This window comes from Chrysemys picta, chromosome 5 (assembly GCF_011386835.1).
Source record: "Chrysemys picta bellii isolate R12L10 chromosome 5, ASM1138683v2, whole genome shotgun sequence".
In the NCBI taxonomy this organism is placed as follows: Eukaryota; Metazoa; Chordata; order Testudines; family Emydidae; genus Chrysemys; species Chrysemys picta.
In genome coordinates, this window is record NC_088795.1 from 95,589,326 (window position 1) to 95,612,137 (window position 22,812).

The 22,812-nt window shown below is 42.5% G+C and overlaps 1 protein-coding gene across 1 annotated transcript in view; it reads left to right on the forward strand.

Annotated features, from left to right (window-relative positions):
- The first annotated feature begins 333 nt into the window (after positions 1–333).
- Positions 334–22,812, forward strand: part of LOC135984129 (polyubiquitin-like) — a 42,605-nt gene continuing 20,126 nt past the window's right edge. The window contains exon 1 of the mRNA XM_065598535.1: positions 334–515. Within this exon, the coding sequence (XP_065454607.1) occupies positions 357–515 (159 nt within the window). The 5' untranslated portion in view covers positions 334–356. The remainder of the gene's footprint in view (positions 516–22,812) is intronic.

A 22,812-nucleotide genomic window follows, 5' to 3' on the forward strand; every position in this document is an offset into this window, starting at 1 on the left:
AATCTGCTGGCCAGGCAGATGGCTGGTGGGCATGGGAAAGTTTGCTATGTGATTAGGGGTACAGTTCCCACCAATCCATAGATCTATTCACTCTCTCCTAAAAGGGAGAGGAGTCAGCTTGCAGTAGTAAGGTTTCCCTCTCATACAATCCCTGCAGTAGTTGCTCTCCCATTCACCCCTTAATTGGCTAGACTCTAATAGAAAACAAAACTCAGAGGTAATTGGGAGTGGAGATCATTGTATTGTGTTGTGATAGGGTGTCTACACTACAAGGGTAGTAAAAGGGTTAATGTGGGCTGGAGAGGCCAAGTTACCCACCTGTTTGAACCTGGAGGGTGGGCCAGGCCTAATTAAGGATGAAGCCCAGCTGGGGAGAGCTGGGTACTATAAAGAGAGGAAGCCTAGAGGAGATGAGGGAGCTGCTGAAGATGTGCCTGAGAGGCAGACCTCAGGTGGGACATTATCTCAAGAAGGATTGTGAGACCCTAAATGTGTGTGTGTGTGGGGGGTCAGTGGTAAGTCTACTTTTTTTTTTACATATGTTTCTTGGCTTCACAGACTGATCTTGGTCAGTGTGCTGGATTTTTGTTGACAGCCATGTATGGGGTCAAGGAAGAATGTTTTGTCTTGAGGCTGATTGGCTAGGGCTTGTGTGTGGTGGTTTGCTATTCTACAGCACATCTGGGAGGTGACTCTTAGATTCCTCCAGTTGTGAGGAGACAGGATAGCACTGTTGGGTTGCAGAGTGAGTGCTTTCTGGATTATGGCTGGAAAAAAACTGTTGCAATGTTGACCAGTGGAAGTACTAGTCCCTTTTATGCTAAAATATACAACACTCACGTTTGTGGTTGGTTCAGGCATAGAAATGGTAGAATGAGTCTTTATATCTGTTCAGAAATATGATACTTGCTGCTGCCGCCACCACCACCACCCTTCCCCTTGCCTTGAGAAGACTGATTAGGGGATACTTGTTGTGAGACCAAACCTCCTGTAGACAGTAGGTCATGATCTCTTTGAACCTAAGAAGGTAAAGGTGTGTTTTTCTGTCCATCACATGATGGCAACAGAGATATAGGGGCTGTCCTGTTATGGCCCTGATCTTCAAAGTCAGGTATGTGCAGAAACTTGTACTGGCACTGCGAAAATGCAACCACCTGATCTGTGCTCGCATATTGGGCATTCATGCACTTGAGTCTATCATAATTGTCTGCATATGTCTAATTTTGAAAATCAGGCTTTATTGCCTCACATTAGTCTTTAAGTTTTTTTTTTTTTTTTTTTGCAACAGTGCCCATTGTGTGCTAAGACCTTTTGTGCAAACATAAAGGTCTAGATTGGGATATCCTTATTTGTGTTGAATCCACAAATAGTCCCTTTAGAATCAACAAAACTATTCAGTGGGAGGAAGGGCATCAGAATCAGGTCCACTGGAAATCAGGATTCTTGCCCTGAAAAATGTATGGTGTTTACTGATCTTCCAATTCTTACGTCTTAATTTTTTCATAAGGCTGATCTTTGAATTCTTTGTTTTCCCTATCCCTGAAGTTGTGCTAATCAATTAAAGTTGATTTTAGACTTTATTTTAAAACATAACCAAACAAAAGAAACCTCCGTAGCAGCCTAGCAATGACAATACTCAGTACTGTCATTATTTTATTTGGGGGTGGGAGATGCCAATCAGGAAATGAGACTGCACTATGCTAGCATGTGCACACACGCATATGAGGTCCCTGCCCAGAGTTATAGTCTAAGTAGCAGTTCATTGGTGCCCTGGCTGCACTTTACTTTCATTTTCAAATTGACATGTCCTTTCTTTCATTCAGTTTCCTTTATTTTTTTAAAAAAGTATTCCCTCCCCAAAGCATTGCACAGGCCTCCTTCCTGGTGCTTGCAAATTGGAATGGCTTCTCTTCTCTCCTCCCATGGGTTGGGGTCTTGGATTCTTTTTCAGTGCCTGTCTCTGCTCAAGGTAACTCCTTTCTGTCCCTGGGACACAGGGAGTGCTGTCCCTGGGGAAAATAACTAATACTGTGACTCTATTCATGAGGAATATAACCCAGTACATGAACAACACAATACATTAATACGAGCCCCAACCAATGAAATGCCACATTCAGAACAATATAACAGAGAACTGTACTGGGGGCTGAAAATAAAGGATCAGTACTAACTAAAACATCAACCATATAACACATTTCCCACCTCCCTACATTTGCAACTGTACACAGACCCCAGCTCCCTCCCTAGCATTGTTCCAGGTAGAAGGGATGCTGAGGATAAATCCTGTGATGAGTGCTGCAGCACTGTGAACATTGGCCAGCTTACACAAAAAGAAAGGGCTCCCCTTTGGTGTCTTCTGGCTCCCTGGTCTGGAGCCCTGTGGAGGTCTCAGCTGAACCAGGTTTATTCTCTACCTCTTTGCTTGCTGGTCTCAGTAGGGCTTGGTGCTCCCAGACAGCATGTCAAATTCCACATTAGTTAAAAGTCCCCCTTTATTTGGGAAGTGGGAATTAAGTAGACTGCCCAAGCTGAACGGTTCCTCTCCCAGCTCCAAACTCAAACATCCCCAAAGTGAAACTAAAACAAATCCCCCATTCCTTTTGTCTCTGTGGCAGCCTGCCCCCTCCCATGAGGGACTGAGCAGTCCTAGCCTGTCATTGGTTATATGCTTTTGTGGGAGTTTCTACTCTATTCTGTGCCCATCCCAGAGCCCAAGCAGGCTGAAAACTGCTACTCAGAGGTTCAGTTCAGTGTTACAGGAGCTAGCAAACCAAAGGGAGTCTCAGTAAATAGTGATGCAGTCTGACTCGGGGTGTTGAAGTAGGTTGGGTTTTTTCTGCCCCCATGTATCATGGTGGTACATATTGAACATTTATAGATGTATAGCTGGACATTACTGTCTATCAGATTTTCCTGTAGAACAATAAGTGGGTAGTTCTTGTGGAGCACTTAATATTGGAACAAATGACAATGTAACTTACTGCTAATTACAATAATTTACATGGTTATCTCTCTAACAATGCAGAGATATCTATTACACCTGCTGAGGCTCTGGTCCTATGTACTGTATGTGTATGTCTATACATAGACACACTTCTATTGTAAATGTAAACCTGTACTCATACCAAAATCCCTTCCAAGAGCCCTACTACTGCTTCAGTTTTGCTGGTCTCCCTATGACTGTACTAATATGTACATTTCTGTTGGGCTGTTTGGTACAATTCCAACAGTAACTTTGGTGTTCATTCAGCCTCTATTATATTCAGCTACACAAAGCTTTAGAGTATCCCAGCAAGCTTTTAATATGATTAGGCCCTGACTTGTTTGATCTCTCCTAAAAGATCATGGTCTCTCAGTGCCAAAACTAAAGCACTTGCAAGTATTAAATGGAATGTTATGTGATTCTCCATTTTTATAAAGTACCTTTGCCAAGTAAGTATCCTGTCCAAACTTCACTCTCTTTTAATATTTGACAACATTATTAAAGGTAGTGACTAAGCTATTAGAATTCAGAGTCAGTAAACAAAATAAAATCATGGCCAAACCAGGCCTATTTGAACCATAGTGACTAAAGGAAAACGAGAAATTGAGACATATTTTTCTTTAGGATGGATGGGAGAGTTTACAACTTTTACATATAGATCAATCTCTGAACTACCATTCTGATATGTTTTTGGGGCATATTTTCTTATGCTACTGTGCACTGGAATAACTTTTGGGAGGAAGATCTATTCTACTTATGTGGCAATTAAAATAAGAAGACTCTAGGAAACAATAAAATGTGCTAATTCAACACGTAGGGCTGCACAGTAAAATATAGATAGGGCATAATGTCTTACAGTTGTGAGGGGAGTCAAGGGATTTTTTGTGGGGGGGGGGCGGTGAGAACATAGCATTTAATTTTCTTTTTATTATAAAAAGTGTAAAATAAATTGCCTGGTTGAAGGCTAGCACTTCAATGGCTGCAGATAATCTTTGAAATTCAGATTTCAGTGAGGGGTTTTGGATATGATTGATGAATACCTACTCTTAGTGCAGCTGTTATGTGGATGAAGACAGACATCTTTTTGCAAGCTTGTGCTTCAAGAGCAGAAGTGCACACTGCTTTAAACAGGAATAGCTTTGTCCACAGTGGGGAAAAGATTGAATCTTCGGCCTAAATTTTCAAGCATGATTACTGATTTTATTGTTTTTTAGCTGCCTATATTCTTTGGTGTCCAATCTAATACACCTTAAAGGGACCTGGTTTTCAGAGGGTGGGGTGTTCAGCACTTGCTGAAAGCCAGGTCCTTTAAGCTTTCTCAAGTTGGACACCCAAAAATGGAGGCAAAATCATTGGTCAGGTCTGAAAAATGTAGTATTTTAAAATAAATGGAAAGACCAGATTACTTCAGAATACAGCAGAAGCTGCCAACAAAACTCAAAACCCTGAAACCCTAGCTTTAATTTTTTTGTTGTTTTCATGCCTATTATATTCTTTTGTCTGAGAAATGGGGCAGAGGAGGAAGGAGGGGTTTTGCTCTCTTACTGATGCAGTATCCCTCGTGCAGATTGGTCCACCAATTACCTGAAAGCAGCAGGCTGCTGCTGCTTTTGTGTCTCAGGGAAAACAGCAACCCCTAGACAGAGAACATGGTTTAGTATTGCATGGAGCAACATTAGCCTCTATTGGCATCTCAGCAGATGCCTACTAGGCATAATCAGATATTTTTCAATAAGATTTATTTTATTTTTTCCCTCCCCAAACTGAACAGTCTCCAGTCATGGGTGAGGATGAGGATTTTAGAAGTTTTAGCTGTAACATTGCTTAAAAAGTGTGTGGTTTTTATTTGAACAATGCAGAATTTTTTTAGTCAAATGGATGATGTATCTCAAAATGTTAAATCTCCTTCCAGCAGAGGCAAAGCCTAGAACACTAAAAATATTTAGCTTAAAAATGAATGGTTCCAAAAGTTGTGAAAACTTAGAAAGGCCATCCTGCCAATCTGACTTGTGCATTGGGCTTCAATGTGGGGGTGCTGATCTCATGCTTAGCCCTATTTCTCTGGTTGGTAAAGGAAGTAATGTGGAGGCAGTACTTTCAATCCAGGTGGGTGGGAATACCTGATCTACTTCTCCAGCAGTCCTCTTGGACTGACTTGCAGGAATAATGTTAATTGACTCCGGGTGGAAATACAGCCCATCTTGATTAGAGGGAAGTGCCCTGCCACACAAGGCCCTGAGGGTAGAACATACCTGTGTTCTCCCCCCATGTTATTTAGTATCCCAGGACTCCCACCTCTACAGAAACCTGTGCCAAGAGAGAGGCACAGCCCATGGGAATGGGAGGGGGTGGCAGCAAGTGTTGCTATAGGCCACTGCTGTACAAAGGATTCTGGGCTGCTCCTGGGACTTGTTCAGGCCCTGGCACAAATTATATTAACCTCCTGAGGGTTGCCTATGGGCTATTTCACAATCCAGAGCATTCCCAAATCCCCTGTAGCATCCTGGGCTATAGCTCCCACTGGTATGTGCCCCACTACACTAGGCTTGCAGGGAGCTAGAGTATGTAGAGGGGCTGATTTGGGGGACAGAATCTGTGTATTCCTTTTGTTTTACTTGAAGTATCTAGTAACGCTAGGACTCTGCTAGGGGTTGCCAATGTGCTCTGTTAGATGTACATTTCAGTAAAAATTGTGCTGCTACACAATACCACGTCCCTGAGAGCATAGTGTTGTTTAAATAGCCTTTTACTTCCCAAACTAGCTTCTACAGTTTGGTTCTTTTGAAGTAGTTGATGAATGGGGTAATTTAGACAAAATCTGTATGTACAGGCCTCAAAAGCAAATTCTGCCATCTCTCTCTCTCTCTCTCTCTTATATATATTTTAGAATGAGTTTTCAGCAACAGGTGCCTGGTACAAATTTAAATGCATTCAAATCCTTGGAGCAGCCCCAAAGAACAATGGGGTTGGTCCTGCTTTGTCGGGGTTGGCCCTGCTTTAAGCAGGGGGTTGGACTAGATGACCTCCTGAGGTCTCTTCCAACCCTAATCTTCTACGAGTCTATGTACAATATTTCTTTCTGCACACTCAGGGTGCTGAGACTTGAGCAGGAGAGAGCAGATCAAGATCATTCCCTGGACCAATATGCTCTGACTGAAGTTATTAAACATTAGTGCACTGGATGCAGTGTGCAGTAACACACAGGAACATCCAGTCCTTCCCATATAAGTCTAATTTAGACAAGCAATGCAGTTCAGATGCCTAGAGCGTCATCTAAGTACAAATGGAGGTGCAATCACAGAACTGAATTGAGATTTTTCTTTTAATGTCGAGTCAGAATAGATTTTTTTTTTTAATTTACCTTTTTTAATCAAGTGTGTAGACTTGGAATTTAGCATAAATTCTTGAAGTGAAATATCTGGAGACAGACACCCTCTAGCCACACAGCAGGTACATCAGTCTCACAAGGTATTTCACGCTACTCTGGCAATGTGTCTCAACCCTGACTTAGATGAACCATTGCTAGTTATGAGACAGTAGTTAAATGTACAGGTGCATTCAGTCCTTGTTCTCTGGAACTGCTAGCTGAGTTGCCATTTGCAATAGCTATTTTTGTGATCACCTGTCCATTGGGAACTGGACAGCAACCATCAAACTCATTTCACACAGGCCAAAGAATAGCAGTCACATAGTAATGACTTTTAGTAACTACCAGCCTGAGCTAGATTTGAATTTGTAACTGAGAAATTACAGGCTCTATAGCCCATTACTTATCCCCGGAGCCATATAGTCCATGATTAATTGCAGCCCAGCTCTCTATCTTCTTCCCACTCATTCTCTCCTTCAAGCAACATAGCTATAAGCAAGGAGAGAAAGAAGAGTGTGAAGCAATCATCTACCTTTCTATTCACTCCGAATCTACCCCATCACAATCGCTTGTTCCCTTTTCCTTTAGCTGGAGAGAACTGTTAGAAGGAAAAAAAAAACTTTATTTGACAGCCTTTTAAATGGTAGTAAATATGGTAACTGTCTTAGGAAAAAGAGAGGAAGTTAGTTATGGGCTCAGGCTGCTGCTGCTTTTAAAATCTGATCCCATTTTTTAGAATACAAAACAAGACAAACTTTCACAAAAGAGAAGAGAACAGCAAATATAGAAAATGCATTTTCTATCTCTGGTATTGACTCATGTTTCAACCTCACTACTGGAAAAACAAGGGCTAATAAGACCATGTGCCAAGTCCCTCTGATACCTGACAACCTTGTACCGCCATTGGGCTGTTTAGGACATTGCTTTTAGCTGGCTCTCTAGTCACAAGCTTACAGCAGTGTTGCAAAATATGCCGTCTTCTCTGATTGAGCCAGGCTTTTATAAAACAGAAGGCAAAAGAAGAGGGATAGGAAAGAGAAGAAACACGGTGGGGAAGGAGGACACCCCAAAAAGAGGGAGGGGGGAGGGAGACAAGTCTCGTATCCTAGCGGTATTTGGGATTTAGTCAGAGCTGGTGGAGATGGCAGTGTCATCTGGGTCCCTCTCTCTAGCACAATCCGGTCAGGCCATCTTTCACACAATGGTGTGAAGGTAGGTCCAGGAGATGTGGAGGTGGCAGCCATGATGGTGAAGCTCACTCCTTTCTATTCTCCCATCTTCCAGTCAGCCAGCATTTTTTAAGGACCACAAAAGGAAGTGATAGGTGGACTAGCCCATCCCCTTGATTATTTTGTTCACCAATTAGGCCTAACTTCAGACACACCAAATTTGATTTCTCCGACTTCTTTTGTTTACCTGGCATGATCTTAACAGTCCTTGAGTTATATCAGTAGGCCTTCTTGTTTAGATTTACTTAGTTTTTGTCTCCATTTTGCACCTTTCCCCATCAATTTTTATTGTTCTCGACCTTTTCCTTTCTGAGTCCCTCCTCCCCCCCCCCCCACATGATATTAAAAACTCCATGGTCCACCTGTGCCACAATAACTGGTTTTCTACATATAAAAGCCAGGGCTGGTGTTAGGTTGTAGCAAGCAGGGCAATTGCCTGGGCCGCCATACCACAGGGGCCCCCACAAAGCTACATTGCTCAGGCTTCAACTTCAGCCCCGGGTGGTGGGGATCAGGGCCCTGGACTTCAGCCCAATGCGATGGGGCTTCAGCTTTCTGCCCTGGGCCCCAGGAAGTCTAACACTGGCTCTGCTTGGTGGCCCCCCAAAACCTGCTCGTGGCCCCCCAGGAGGCCCTGTACCGCTGATTGAGAGCCACTGTTCTAGATTATTGCAACACTTTATAAAAGTTGATCCACTTTCCCACAGTTGAGCTTACAATTAGGGTAAATTTGTAAAACTTGTAGACCCAGTTATTACAACAATGCACCAAGCTGAAGAAGTTCTGTGAGGATACAAGGTCCCAATTGCAGTCTAAATGACGTCAGTGGCAAAAATCTAATTCAGTGGTGTAGAGCTGGGCCCCAATTGACTAGCCTAGATTATTGAAAAAGTTTATGGGTCAGACACTATCAGTATAAACTCCATTGGAGCCAATGGAGATGCACTGATTTACAGCAGCGAATGATATGACCTATGGAATGAAAAGAAAATCATTGAGAGTAATGGACTAGAAACTTGATACAGTAGTCAGGTTTTTTTGCATTAAATTCCACTGCTGTTTTAGTATAGCTAAGAACTGACTTTTTGGCTTCAGTGAATGGGAAACACCGGCGCTGACTTTCCAATGTGCCAGGAAGAGCTCGACACCCGGCTCTGCCCCAGGTCGCGCCCCCCCCCCCCAAGGACCTGCCCCATTCAGCCCACCCCCCTAGCGCCTCCTGCATGCAGCAGAACAGCTGATTGCAGTGGGCAGGAGGCATGGGGACAGAGGAGGAGGTGCTGATCGGCAGGGCCCGCTGGCAGCTGGGAGGCACTGGGAAGGAGGGAGAAGAGTTGATCAGTGGGGGAGGTGCTGGGTGGGAGCTGATAGGGGGACTGCTGGTGGGTGTTCAGCCCCCACCATTTTTTCCCATGGGAGCTGCAGCCCCCAAGCACCCATGGAGTCGGCGCCTATGATGGGAAACCAACTCAGAGGTCACATGGTGACTGTACTGCCAATATACTTGCAGTTCTGATCTTATCAGTGAGTGTGTGCATATTCCAATTTGTGTCATTTAATGCGTATTTATGTAAAGAAGGTGTTGCTTGAGAGATGGGGTTGATATTCTTTAATTTATTGTATGGAAAAACAGATACAGGAAAAGCTTTACTCCAGTCTGTTGGGCTGACCAAAATTCATCTCCCTTGTTGAATTTATAGGCCCAGATTCTTCCTTACACTGACTCTAGGTGTGGCACAGGGACCAAAGGGAGGCAACTTATTATAGGAACAAAGTGCCCTGGCCACTCCCCCTACCATTTCTGGCACACCGTGGAATGCCCCCTGTGCCAGGACGTTGACCTGTGTAAAATGTTACCACCGGCATGAGTGGAGAATACAGACTTGGTAGCATTTCACACCCACTTTGCACAGGTCTAAATGACTTCACAATGTGCAAGACTGGCTTTTTTTTTTTTTTTTTTTTTTAGCGCTATAACATCCTGTCTTTCTAAGACACCAGTGCAGCTGATATTAGTTAATGTTGCTGCCACTGATCTAAACACAGCTAAGTGGTCTGTTTGGACTAGTGCTGAAAGAATCAAAGGGCAGGTCTTCACTACGGGGGGGGGGGGGGTCGATTTAAGATATGCAAATTCAGCTACGCGAATAGCGTAGCTGAATTCGACCTATGGGAGCCGACTTACCCCGCTGTGAGGATGGCGGCAAAATCGACCTCCGCGGCTCCCCGTTGACTGTGCTTACTCCCACCTCCGCTGGTGGAGTAAGAGCGTCGATTTGGGGATCGATTGTTGCATCCCGACGATTTCTACTTGCCGATTCTGGCGGGTAGTGTAGACCTAGCCAAAGATGTGAATGGAGTTAAATCTCAGTCATAACATTTATACTCAATCTTCCTCAAAATTAGGACAAATTGGGAATGGTGTTCCAAATCTGTCTTTCCTAGAGAGATTCCAATAAAACTTAGGATCTTGATCAGATGTTCTCCCTGCCAAAGTTTGGACAGGAGGTGGTTTGACTCTCTTTTTGGTTTTGGGCCCATCTTTAGTGAGAAACATGGCAAGGAATCTATACTTCAGAATGGTGAGGTTTTTTAGGGCAGGAGTGGGGCATGGTCTGTGGGGTCTCTTTCCTACTAAACATGAATTGCTTTTCTAGATCTCCAGTTACAAAGCAGGTTGGTTTTGTCTTTTAATTATAGGTGTGTATATATAGGTGAATAATGTAAGGATTGAATTACATAAACACTGCATTGCAATTTTCTATAGTTCTCTTCGATCAAATTAACATCACATGTTACTTGACAGATTTGTGGCTGCCTTTGGGTGACACACAGTGCCTTAAAATTCTAAATGATGACTTGGCTAAATGGAAAAATCGCATTACAAACAGCCTTTACACTTCCCAGGAGCCACAATTGAATGTGTTGCCCTGGCACCATTCTAAAATGACACTAAATGAAGTTATACATTGAAGCCACATGGTCCTTGAAGCCACTTGAGATAGTGAGTAATTTTTGGACATGTGCAGACAGCCATTAACAATGTGCCCGATGTTACCACGAGTGTGGGGGAAAATATATATCAGATGCTTGCAGAAAGTTTTGAAGTGGCTAAGTTCAGTAGAAGTAAACACTATGTAGAAGTACTTCAAATATTTCTACCATCTACTACATTTAATCAATGGAAATAATTAAGGTCTCTGTGTGACAGCATCTGTAACTCAGTCATTATTTTGTACACTGTGTCCTCAAACTCCTCAGTGGCCTCTTAGGAGCAGAGTCATCAGTGCCTTCCCTAGCACAAGATCAGTGACCACACTGTTACTCTAATTTTTTACCTTCCTCTGGAAAAAGGACCATCATCGTGCTTTCCAAGATGGCAGATAGTATTCTAAAAACAGATTTGATTCAGCAGCCTTGTTTGAGTTAAACAAAATGGACTTTTTATAAACAAAGCTGGAATGGAAATAAAATATATTTAACAGCACTTAAGTTACTAGCGAGAACTGGCAGTGTTGTATGGCTACTTGATTGGGGCCTCTTTGCAGTGGAGATGCTGGTTTTAAAACTGGTTCAGCTAAAGCTGTTCTAAAACCTATTAAAACCAGGGTGTAGACCCAGCCTGGGTTGTCCTCTTTTGCCTTTTTATTTTGCAAACCAATTTCAAGATCATCTAAGGTAGGGCCACCTTAAACCATTTCAAGCCATTCTACAGTTCTAATGGGCTTGAAAACTGGTATAAGTCAACTGATTTAGAAAATGTCCCCATGAGCATGGAATTGCATCTCTAGCATATTTCCTCTTGTTTTTGGGAGTATTTCCAATATACCATGTTCTAACCTGGCAAATGCTTTTTCCTCAGACACCTCAAAATTCCTTCTTTTCCTATGCTGGCAAGGCCTGACATCTGATGCCTTTTTTATCTATCTCTTACCTCCATTAAAGACACTCTTCTCCTGCCCAGTCTCTTCAATTCCATGAACTTTTTTTTAAAAAGGCCAACAATTCTAAAATTTCACTGTGGTGCTTGCACAGAGTCTTTGAGTTATCCACTAACGGTAGCAGGGAAATGTAACTATTCTAATATTACAAGTACAAAATGAAAGCTTGTAGATACAGACTGAGAGGTTATAACCTATTGCAGCATGTCTTCCCTAAAGTAAAATGAAAATAGTTCTGATGGTGTTATGTAACTGCTGCAAAGGGTAGGCATATTACATTTTTCCCTAATGCTCACTCGGCCGAAAAAAAGGAGGGTGTTAAAATGAATGTTGAGGGGTTGGGGGTGGGAGGAAGAGTGGCTTGGGGCTCCCAGGAGCACCCAGGCCAAACTGGGCATGCTACGGTATCTGAGGAGAGACACTCCTCCTTTGGCACAACAGAAATTATAGTATTAATACAGTGACCAGGACAACCAAAGGGCAGCTGCAGTGAAAATGACCACAGGGCTCTGACCCCTTGCTCTTGGCAGCTCATCTCCACTTCTCTGCTCTGCATAATGAAAGCATGAAGTACAGATTTGAGAGACCAAGAGGCTGTGATTGCTTGACCCCATCCCAGCCTCTTGCCTTCAGAAGGTGTCTTCTGCTCTCACTGACCAGTAGCTTCAGGGAGTTTGGAAGGAGAAGGATGCTATACATTCCCCTTTCCTCCACTGCCTCCCCACAAAAAGCAATTTTATAAATCGCTATATTAGCAGTTTTCAGAGCAAGATGGACCAACACTTTGAAGGGGAACTGAAAATGAATCTCTTAGGCCATACAGAAACCCTTTCACTTTGTAAATAAACATCCAATTTCATGTACTGTATTGGAGTGGTCATCTTCTTTAAGTTTCAGGGAGCCTGGGGCGAGCCAGCCTGGTCTGAATATCAGTTACAGCTGGGAAGGGCTCAAGTGGTCTCTATAAAAGTGGAGAGAGCTCAGGTGGAAGAAAGCTGTAGGAGGGAGCCTTGTTCCCATGAGTCTCCCTGGAGCAGAAAGAGGGGTACAGCGTGAAAGGCCTCTAGGCCCATTCAGCCTGGGTTTGTTGGGGGGGGGATACTGTGGTGATTTTTGTTAATAAGTAAAATAAAACTTTCCTGAGAGAAGATCCAGAAAGATCTGAATGTGTGTTTAATTCTTACTTGATTGGCAAAACAGGCCAACAGCCTTACAGTTCACTTCAAGGAAGTTTAAAATTTGTGTGTGTGTGTGTGTGTGTGTGTGTTTTAAACAGACTCATGGTTCCTGACTCTCAGCACCAATGGCTAAACTAAAGTTTATTATCTGACAACTTCTCACCTGTGGTTTTTTTGTTTTGTTTTTATTTTTTCTTCTGTACTTGCTTCCTTCCTACTTCTTCCTTGCTCCCCCATACAAGTTTCTGTTATGAACTAGTACCTGAAGATTACTTTACCTCAGTTTTGCAAGCAACTTTAATGGACATTTGGCTTCTGTCTTTGTTTCCTCTCTTAGTATAAAGCAGTCAGGTTTTTAAATCCACCTCTTAAATGGATCATAGCACAAACTTGAATGAATATCTCTGCTCTGGGTTTTCCCTGCCATGTGCTGCTTTGGACTGCTCAGGGGAAGAGAAAATCTGGGCTTGGTACAATTTAACTTCTCTGTTTTACAGTGTCTGAGTTCCTATGCTCCCAGCTAAAAATATTCCCTCTGAGGGCTCCCATTCACTAAAGGGATTATTGTCAGAATAAGCTACTATAACAATACACTGCTTTAGGTCAAAATAACCTATTTTTGTCTTACAGCACAGCAGAGAAATGGTAATGTTTTGCATTTTTTATGTACATACAAACAATGAGCTGTCATAGCCATTGCCCAGTTTTAAAAGTCCAGATTGGGGCTAGGCCTTTAATGGCTACTTGGTGAGGGATGATTTGTGTGTGTGTGTGTGTGTGGGGGGGGGGGGGGGTGTTAAAGGAGAGATGAACAGGGAGGAAAGAGCCTTCCTCTCTGACATTACACTCCATATTCTTTATGGAAAGATCCTTATGGTATGGATATGACAACTGAGATTTACTTTATGCAAGATGGCTCATGTAAGGTATCATTGGAAAGGTTATGATTTACTGAATGTGTTTATCCAATTTGTATGCATGTATCATTGTTTTATCTGAAGCTGGGAATATTGACCATGTCTATGTATTTCAAATGAGCTACATTGGATAAGGCCAAACAGTATTAGTGGCTGACTGAAGAAATGCACACAAACACAAGGATTACCCCAGGAACAGTGTGCAATAGAAAACTCTGAGATAGTTCTGCACAATGGGAACTGTTTGAAGGCAAAAAAGCTTTCCAGCAAGTGTGTGTGTGCGGGGGGGGGAAGAGATATAAAAGAGACAACTACAGCATGAGGGGTCCTCACTCTCCCTACAACAACACAGCTGAAAACACCCGAGGAACAAAGACTGAACTGTGGGAAGTGATGGTTCCAGGCTGGAAGGATTTTCAGCCTGTGTAAGAGAATGTGGGAGAGTCAAGGCAACTTGTACCTTAAGAATCTGCCAGCCCATTTATCATTCAGGGTGCTAATTTACTAATTTGTATCCTAGTGTGTTAAACTCAGTTTGCAGCTTTTGTTTATTTACTAAGGCAATCTGCTTTGTTCTGTTTGCTATCCCTTTAACCACTTAAAATCTACCTTCTGTGATTAAACTTATTTTGTTTATTAAACCCAGTTTATGTAATTTCTAACTGGGGATGGCAGGAAGTCATGTACATCTCTTTGCATTGAGGAAGAGGGTGGATTTTTATGAGCTTGTGCTGTGCAGATTTTTCTATACAGTGCAAAACAGTATTATTTTGGGTTTATCTCCCAAAAGGATGTTCATGTGAGTGCTGGAGAAGTCCTCTCACATAGAGCTGACTTCAGTCTGTGGCTGTAGCTGGGTGTGCCCCCCCCTACCTGTATGTATGCTGGTGGAGCAGGAGAGACTCAGTGAAATCCAGTATATCAGGTGGCATCCCAGAAGCGGGGTCCAACCCATCATTCTCCCTTTGTGCTTTTGTGCTAGCCACATAGAGGCTGCCAAGAATAGCCCCTGTATGGTTGCTCCCCATGGGAGCAATTCACTAGATAAGATGAGTGTGGGAAGTAGGAGGATCCATGGTGCTAAGCAGTGAGGGAGCTTTAAAGGGCAGGGCTGGGGCAAATTTACTCCTTCCCTTCAGCACAAATCCAGGTTGCGCCAGCAGACACTGTGCCCCCTAATGCTCCCCCAGAACAATGCAACTACAGACAAATTTTAGACCGAAATGGAGTAAAACTGAGAAGTTAGATTCCTCATCAGTTAATCCAACATGTGTACTTGGGGCTGGAGATTATACAGTTCCACCACCACTGCTAAATTACTTTATTGGTATGAAGTGTTCTGACTTTACTGAAATGAGACACTTTGAAGATCAAAAGAAATGTTTAGTTTTATAAAAACTTCCAAGGTTTTTGACTCTGGTTTAATCCTGCATAGGGACAGACTTTCAAATCTTAGAATTTCTATCCCACAGGAAATTTTAAGGTTTTGGCTAGCTCCATTCCCAATATATGTGTAACAGGGCAAGCTGGCTGATGGAGAAGGAACTGTGGATTGGGAAATAGGATGTGTTAAGGAAAAATGTATGAAGTGGGATATAGACACTTCTCTTCCTCCCCCCACCACCGAAAACAAAAAAAAGCAAGCCCCTGGGTGCCCAGACATAGAGGGCTTTGGACTCCTGCTCATTTGGAACTTTGGGAGGTTAATTTGAAGGATTGTCCATTGCTTCTGAGGAGAGGGATCATTGATTGACTCCCTCTCCTCACAGGAGCCAAAGCTAGACTACTTGGCCCTGAGGGGAAGCACTGCTGGTCCCTTATTGGATTAGGTTATTTAGAGTATTGAAAACTGTGTTTAAAATTACAAGCTAACACTTAAACTTAATTTAGATTGCTTGCAGGCTAGCAGGTCCTGGAGGAAAGTAGGGAATCAGAGCCAGCCTAGAGAAAGTTGGGATGGGTTGTGACATTCTGTTTAGGGAGAAGTCTGCTGTATGTGTTTCTGGTTTGGTCTTGTGTGTTCTGAATTCTAAGAAATAAGGTAGGGTAATGTCAGCCTTCCAGCCAGTGTATTTCATGTTTATCTAATGTCTTTGTATGTGTGCCTGAACACAACAGGCTGTCTCTAGAAGTAGAAAGATTATTGAACGCTGCTGTTGGGTTAAGTAAAACTTCAGTGGTTTTTGACTACACCTCCAACATTGGGGTTTGACAATCACTGGGGTTTACAGAGATCTGCAGGGCCCTTAAAATGGAGTTAAGAAAAGCAGCCAAACTCACCTGATATTTACAGGCAAGTAGCAGTACTGGTGACTCAAACACACAGGTTGAATGTGTGTATATCCAGGAAGGGGCAGGTCATGTGGCCCTGTAAGACAGGCTACAGGACTGGCATGGTCTGCTTCCCAGTTCTGCCAACCACAGGGATATTCTGGAACTTGTGGTTCCTGTTAGATAGTTGATCAGATGTCCAGTAACTTTGACTAATAAACACCAATAGAACTAAGATAAATCAGCACTAGACAGGCAAATACATTATACCAATCTGAGAAACAGCATGCAGCAGTTAGTTTTCAAAGTACGATCTTAATCCTATCCTTCTTTTGTATCACACTTGATTACAGCAGATGGAAAGTCCATGGTTAATACAGACCTTTCTTCTCTTACCTAGTTTGTACCTCCTGTTTTTTCAGGGTACAGCGATACCTACCCCAATTATTTCTAGTGCCTGCACCAATTATCCCTAGAAGATAAACAAACCATGTTGGTTATATTTGGCATTACTTCTGAAAGGTTCTGCATACACAAATGGTTACATACAGTTCACCTGCATGGCATGAGTAACAAAGCATACTGGGAGCCTGGTTCACAGTTAGCATAAGTGCAAAGAATACGAAGTCTTCTAAAAATATATAATTTGGCTAACATTCCCACAGTAATGACTGTTGGAGACACAGCAAGGAATACCAGGAATATAGGAAATAGCCCATTCAACAGAGTCCAGAGAGACTGGTTCCTGCTTTCTCTATGAAAAGACCCTGGATTGTGCCAGGGCAGCAGGGAACATCACAAGAGAGCCTGGGAAGGAGAAGTAGAGACTGAAGGGTGTAAAGGAGGCTTGGACTATCCCAAGGAGGGGAAGAGCATAGGAAGTCATATTGGAAGTGAAATGGGAGAAAAATGGATTGTTTCTGCCAGGGCCAGCTCCAGCTTTTTTGCCATCCCAAGCGGCAGGGGGAAGAGAAAAAAGAAAAACCCGATTCAGCTGCCACCAAAGTGAAGCCGAAGAGGATGAGAGGGAGTAAGGGACTCGCTGCTGAATTGCTACCGAAGACTGAAATGGAGTTGAGCTGCTACCAAAGTGCTGCCGAAGACCAAGTTGCTGAAGGACCCGCCGCCGAATTTCCACCGCAGACCGGACATGCCACCCCAATGAGAGATGGAGTGCTGCTCCTTTCTATTGGCCGCCCCAGACACCTGCTTCCTTCACTGGTGCCTGGAGCCAGCCCTGGCTTCTACTTCATTCAGGACCTCATGGGTGGAGCTCTCAGAAGAGGAAAAAGCATGAGCTTTCCTAAGGAAATACCAAGGGGTGCTGTCAGACACTGAAAGAAGGAGAACCTTGATAGACCTTTGAGGGAAGGTAGTGGTCCTCAGATACTGGATGGGGGTAGGTGGAAGCCCGTGATGCATTCCTGCATGAGAGGAAGGCCTTGTGAACTGGATTTATAACCCTGCGTGCAGTGGTGGTGGTACTAGTGGAAAGGTTGATACATCCTTCAGTGAAGAGGGTGTGGCCCATAGAGGGAAAGACGCTGGTTGAAGACTGCCTGATAGAATCATTTGAAATTCTTGGTTTGGCCAAGAGGGCTAACTACCCACCAAGGAGGGAAACAAAAGCATAGTTGCATCTCCATGCCAGAGAGGTAAGGTCCTCATTGTAATACTAAATTTTCTAATATTGAAGAAAATTAGCTATATTTAAGAGTCTCTCTTGAAACCGTGGAAATTCATCTGCTCTCAAAACTGGTTTCACACTTGTTTCTTCCATTTCTGAAATTTAGACCTAAAAATAAACTGCTATAAACTTCACTATGAATCCTTAAATTGAAAAGCACTTTGGTCTGAGAAAGTGACTCAATACTTTATATACAAGAACAAAAGGTAGTTCTGGAATAATTTCAATGATGGAAGAAGTTGGGGGGAGGCAGGGGAATGATCATTCTGTCAATTGTTGCAAAAAATGGCTTACATAACAGTGGTTCCACAGTCAGCTATGCTATATGAGGAGTAATGTGGCTATTGAGTCCTTATCACGGAAGCAATGTGAGTGTGAGTTTCTTTCATGTGGCCACTTTTGATTCTGAATTTAAAGAAATGCAAATATTCCACGTCTCATCATAACCCTGAAAATGAAAACGGTGTTATGCCAATCAGATACACTGCCTGAGAAAGTTGACTACATTTTTCTAAAATATGATTTTATTCTCTACTAAAACATGCACACTTTAACCAATTTTTATTTTAAGGATTTTGTAGATGTGCACTAGAAGAGCTGCAAGGCATTTTTAGATTTAAATGTTTTCTTCAGAATAGTTTGAATGACACCCTAAATTAAAAATAAAGAAGAGAAATAAAATTAAAGGCTAGATTACTTTGGGTTGTGCCAGAATATAAACTGCACCACCTCAGGAGTAGCCCAGGAGGCATTGTGTTATGGACATGCTCCTCTGAGGTAAAATTTGTCTCCTGACCCTCTCTTGCTTCATGGGGAAGTAAGTTACTGCAGCCTTTAAAAGGGTGCATTTTACTTCTTCATGCCTGGATATCTAATCTGGCTCCATGAGCAGAGGGGACAAAGCCAAGACTCTGCTTTTCCCACTGGAGCAGATGGACAGTGAGTGGGTGCAGGAAGTGCCTGCTATCCATCATGCCTGGACCCATTCTCTGGATACCCTGTGCAGGGGCATAAGGCAAGTAGGAGGGCTATATACCCCCTCTCTTAGTCACAATCTAGCCCCAAAATAGTTCTGGGAAGTGTGGGCCATACAAGGAAAACATAGAAGCATACAGCTAAACAACAACTTTAATGCATGCCCCATTTATTTATTAAAGAATAAATATTTAAGAATATTCTTTAAGAATAAATGGATACAAATCAGATGTCAAGAATGATAACATTAAAAAACTCAGTCAGAACACTTCAACCTCCCTGGACACTCAATAACTGACTTAAAAGTGGCAATTCTTCAACAAGAAAACTTCAAAAACAGACTTCAAGGAGAAACTGCAGAACTGGAATTAATTTGCAAACTGGACACCATCAAATTAGACCTGAATAAAGACTGGGAGTGGATGGGTCACTACAAAAACTAAAACCTAATTTCCCCCTACTGTTACTCAAACTTTCTTATCAACTGTTTGAAATGGGCCATGCTGATTACCACTACAAAAGTGATTTTTTTTTTCCCTCCTGTTGATAACCCACATTAATTGAATTGTCTCGGTAGAACTGACCTCCTACTTGGTAAGGCAACTCCCATCTTTTCATGTACTGTGTGTATATATCTTCCTACTGTATTTTCCACTCCATGGATCTGCCCACGAAAGCTTATGCCCAAATAAATTTGTTAATCTAAGGTGCCAGAAATACTTGTTTGTTTTGCTGATACAGACTAACACGGCTACCACTCTGAAACCTCTCTCTCATATCCTGTTTCTGAGTTGGGTTGGCAGGCTGAGAGGTATGATACTAATCATTTCTCTTTCTGAACCACATATGAAATTACCTGGATAACTGAAGTATCGGGGTAGCTGTGTTAGTCTGTATCTACAAAAAAAAACAAGGAGTTTGGTGGCACCTTAAAGACTAACAGATTTATTTGGGCATAAGCTTTCGCATCCGAAGAAGTGAGGTTTTTACCCACGAAAGCTTATGCCCAAATAAATCTGTTAGTCTTTACGGTGCCACCAGACTCCTTGTTGTTTTTTTTTCTGGATAACTGAAGTTTTAGAGGGTAAACCCTATTTTTCCCCATGCTGTGTTTTCTGAAGAAGCTGTTAGTACCCAGACAGGCTACATTGAGGAATGCAGCATAGGTGTTTTAGGAGAACTTAAGTAGACTTTTATTATTGCAAGCCATTCTACTTAGGAATGAAGCCACACATCTGGAAAAAGCCCTGATACAAAATGCAGCAGCCATATTTGTTTAGCAGCACAAGTCACAATGAATGCATCATCACAGAAAATTTATTTAATTTTGTCCTGGGGATCTGTTTTTTGACATCACTCCTGTGACACTTTCTTTAGGTATCCAGGCTGAGTCACCTTGCAAACTGCCTGCCTCCAGCGCAAGAGAGACTTGCTGTCATCTCTGATGCCATCAGCCTATTAGCCCAAAGGAGATAGCAATTCCTTACTTTGCCTTGTAGGCTAACAATAGGTGCACCCCAGTTCCTGAGTCTCTTTGAAGCATTCCCTGTGATATCCAGTCCCTGTCACTGGCTATTCACAGAAATACCAGGTTTGTTGTCCCCAGGGGAACAGTATATGCACCAGCTGGACTGATTCAGCTTAGGTTCAGCTCCTTGTACAATAAATATAACTCAGTGCTGTGGTATAGCAAAAACAATCATGAGCCTATTACCAGAGATCAAGAGTTTAAGGAAAACAGAAATATATTATATAAACAATTATAAGTTTAATTAATGCAGGTTAACTTTAGCAGGCTAACAATCTGTCTGAAGCAGTCTTATCTCACCCAAATGTCCTTTGTAGCACTTCCAACCAAGGATGGTTGGGATCCCACTTTCATGAATGTAAACCTACTGTCTATTTCCTCAGGTGCAGGAATAAGGGGAGGCTTTTTGCCTTTTCCTTGTATCCCCCAAAGATCATCCCATGCACCCCCTCCCCCCACCCAAAGCTTATACTGCAGTGTGCTGATTTCATACATAAATGACTTCCATTGTGTTGGCTTACAATGCTAAATTTACATGTGAACTGAAGCAAGCAGGTGACTATACATCCTTTATCTAGCAAAAACCTGTTTTATCACCCAATAACAGGTCCATCAATGGCTATTAGCCAGGATGGGCAAAGATGGTGTACCTAGCCTCTATTTGCCAGAAGCTGGGAATGGGTGATAGAGGATGGATGAATTGATTACCTGGTCTGTTCATTCCCTCTGAGGCACCTGGCATTGGCCACTGTTGGAAGACAGGATACTGGGCTAAACTGACCTTTGGTCTAACCCAGTATGGCTGTTCTTATGTATGCCTTGATTCAGACTTTAGGGACTACACCCTTACATGGTATTTGCACATACATTTCACAATGGTATTAATAACCAGTGTGTCTCTAGCTTTTATGAAAGACCTTACTGAGCAATCTCTGGGGCACTGTGGTGCTACAACTATCCCTGCTTAGGGCTGGGCCTACAGGTACCAATTTAGCCTTAGCAATGATACAGTAACATATATACCTACAGCATTAGTTACAAGCATAGAAGCATTGGGCAGGATGTGTGCCAGATCCTCAACTGGTGTAAATTAGGATAGTCTGACTTGGGTGAAAGCCAGTTAATACTGGGGTTGGGAAAACCTGGTTCAGATTCAATAAATTTGAGCCAAATCTTTGCTCAGAAGTTGAACTGAATGACTATCCATTTGGGGGTTCCAAATCTTTCTTCTAACTTTTGTCTGACTGCAGTGCCTGACTGAAGAACAAAAGTGGAAGTACCAAAGGTTTGCCCCCCCCCTCCTGCTGTTCCCATAATACTTCCTCCTCAGCTGAGAAGTATGGGACCTATCCCAAGTAATACTGCTCACATAAGGCTTGCAGAACAATGTGGTTTCAATTAAGCTTTGGGTAAATCTTCAAACTTTAAATGTCTGAATTGAACATTCAAACTTTGGGTGGTGGGGGTAATTCATTAAGAGCATAGTGGTCAGGAGAGAACTTGTATACTGCAATTGGTCCTTTTCACTTGCAAGGCAATCTTACAAAACCTTTTTAATAATAAAAAACTCCTTAGAGAACAAATGTCTAATTCAAAAAGTACTACAGTAGCCAGGTCCTCTTTCTTCACAAGCAAGACTTTCAGGCTAAAGGTTCTGTTCTGCAGCCCTATCTCATTTGAGCCCACAATCCCCTTGATTACAGTATCATTAATCTTCATGGGCCTCAATCTGCTCCCTCAATCAGTAATAAAGTGTAGATACTACTAGTAAAAATCTCAGATTCTAGAGGCAACTCCTGATGCAGCATACTTTGCTGATTCATACTACTACTATATACAACTCCCTGAACAGGGAGCAATAATAGCAATGTTAAGGAAAGCAGACCCATTGTTAGTTAAATATTGTAATATAACTCAGTTACCACTTCCATTTGTCGTTGGCAAGGAAAAATATATGTGCTGTTTTGGTATTCTTTCAGATGGCATTGTTTCCACTTGTCCTTGCAAGAACCTGTTAAGTTGTCATCTTTTGAATCCAGGATGCCTTTTTTCATGAGACTGATTATTTACCATTTCAAAGTCACAGCCATCATGGATAAGGTTTGTTAGTATTATTAAAACATGAAGAGCAGAATTGCTGCAGTTTAGAAAACGTTGGAAAGGAAAGGCCAGATTGTAGATCAACCTGATTGCAGCAACATGCTGACAGCAGAATACTTGTTTACCATTTCTACTTACTAGGCTGCTCCAAAAAGTGCCACTTGTTTAAAGCAGTGATACAACCTGACACATGCATCACATTACATTAGGCTGTATGTGACCTGGAGGAATCAGAAGGTATATAGGTAGGCTAGACAACTTAAAATAGGAGCTCCTAGTCAGGGACGTGCTTTGCAAACGGACTTTTGAGGTCTAGTACAGCTGCTGCAGGAGGAATGAAGGGAATTCAGGCAATAAAGGCTCAAACACAGAAAGAGCAGTGGCCTCTTCAACTCAGTCAGGGCCCAAAGCATGTTCCTGAGGTGCTCAGGCTGATTAAATCCACCTGAAAGTGATTTGCCTGCATTCAAAATGGTCACTTAATAAAATCAGTGGCTAGAGAAGTGAAAAAGCATCTTAAAACAACCAGGACCATTTTGAAGGTTCTCTACCTGCTTTCCAGCCAGTAAAGTGAATTGAAGCTTTAAATGGTAAAGTTAAAGGGGCACTGCCAAGATTTCTTAAAGTTTTGGTTTC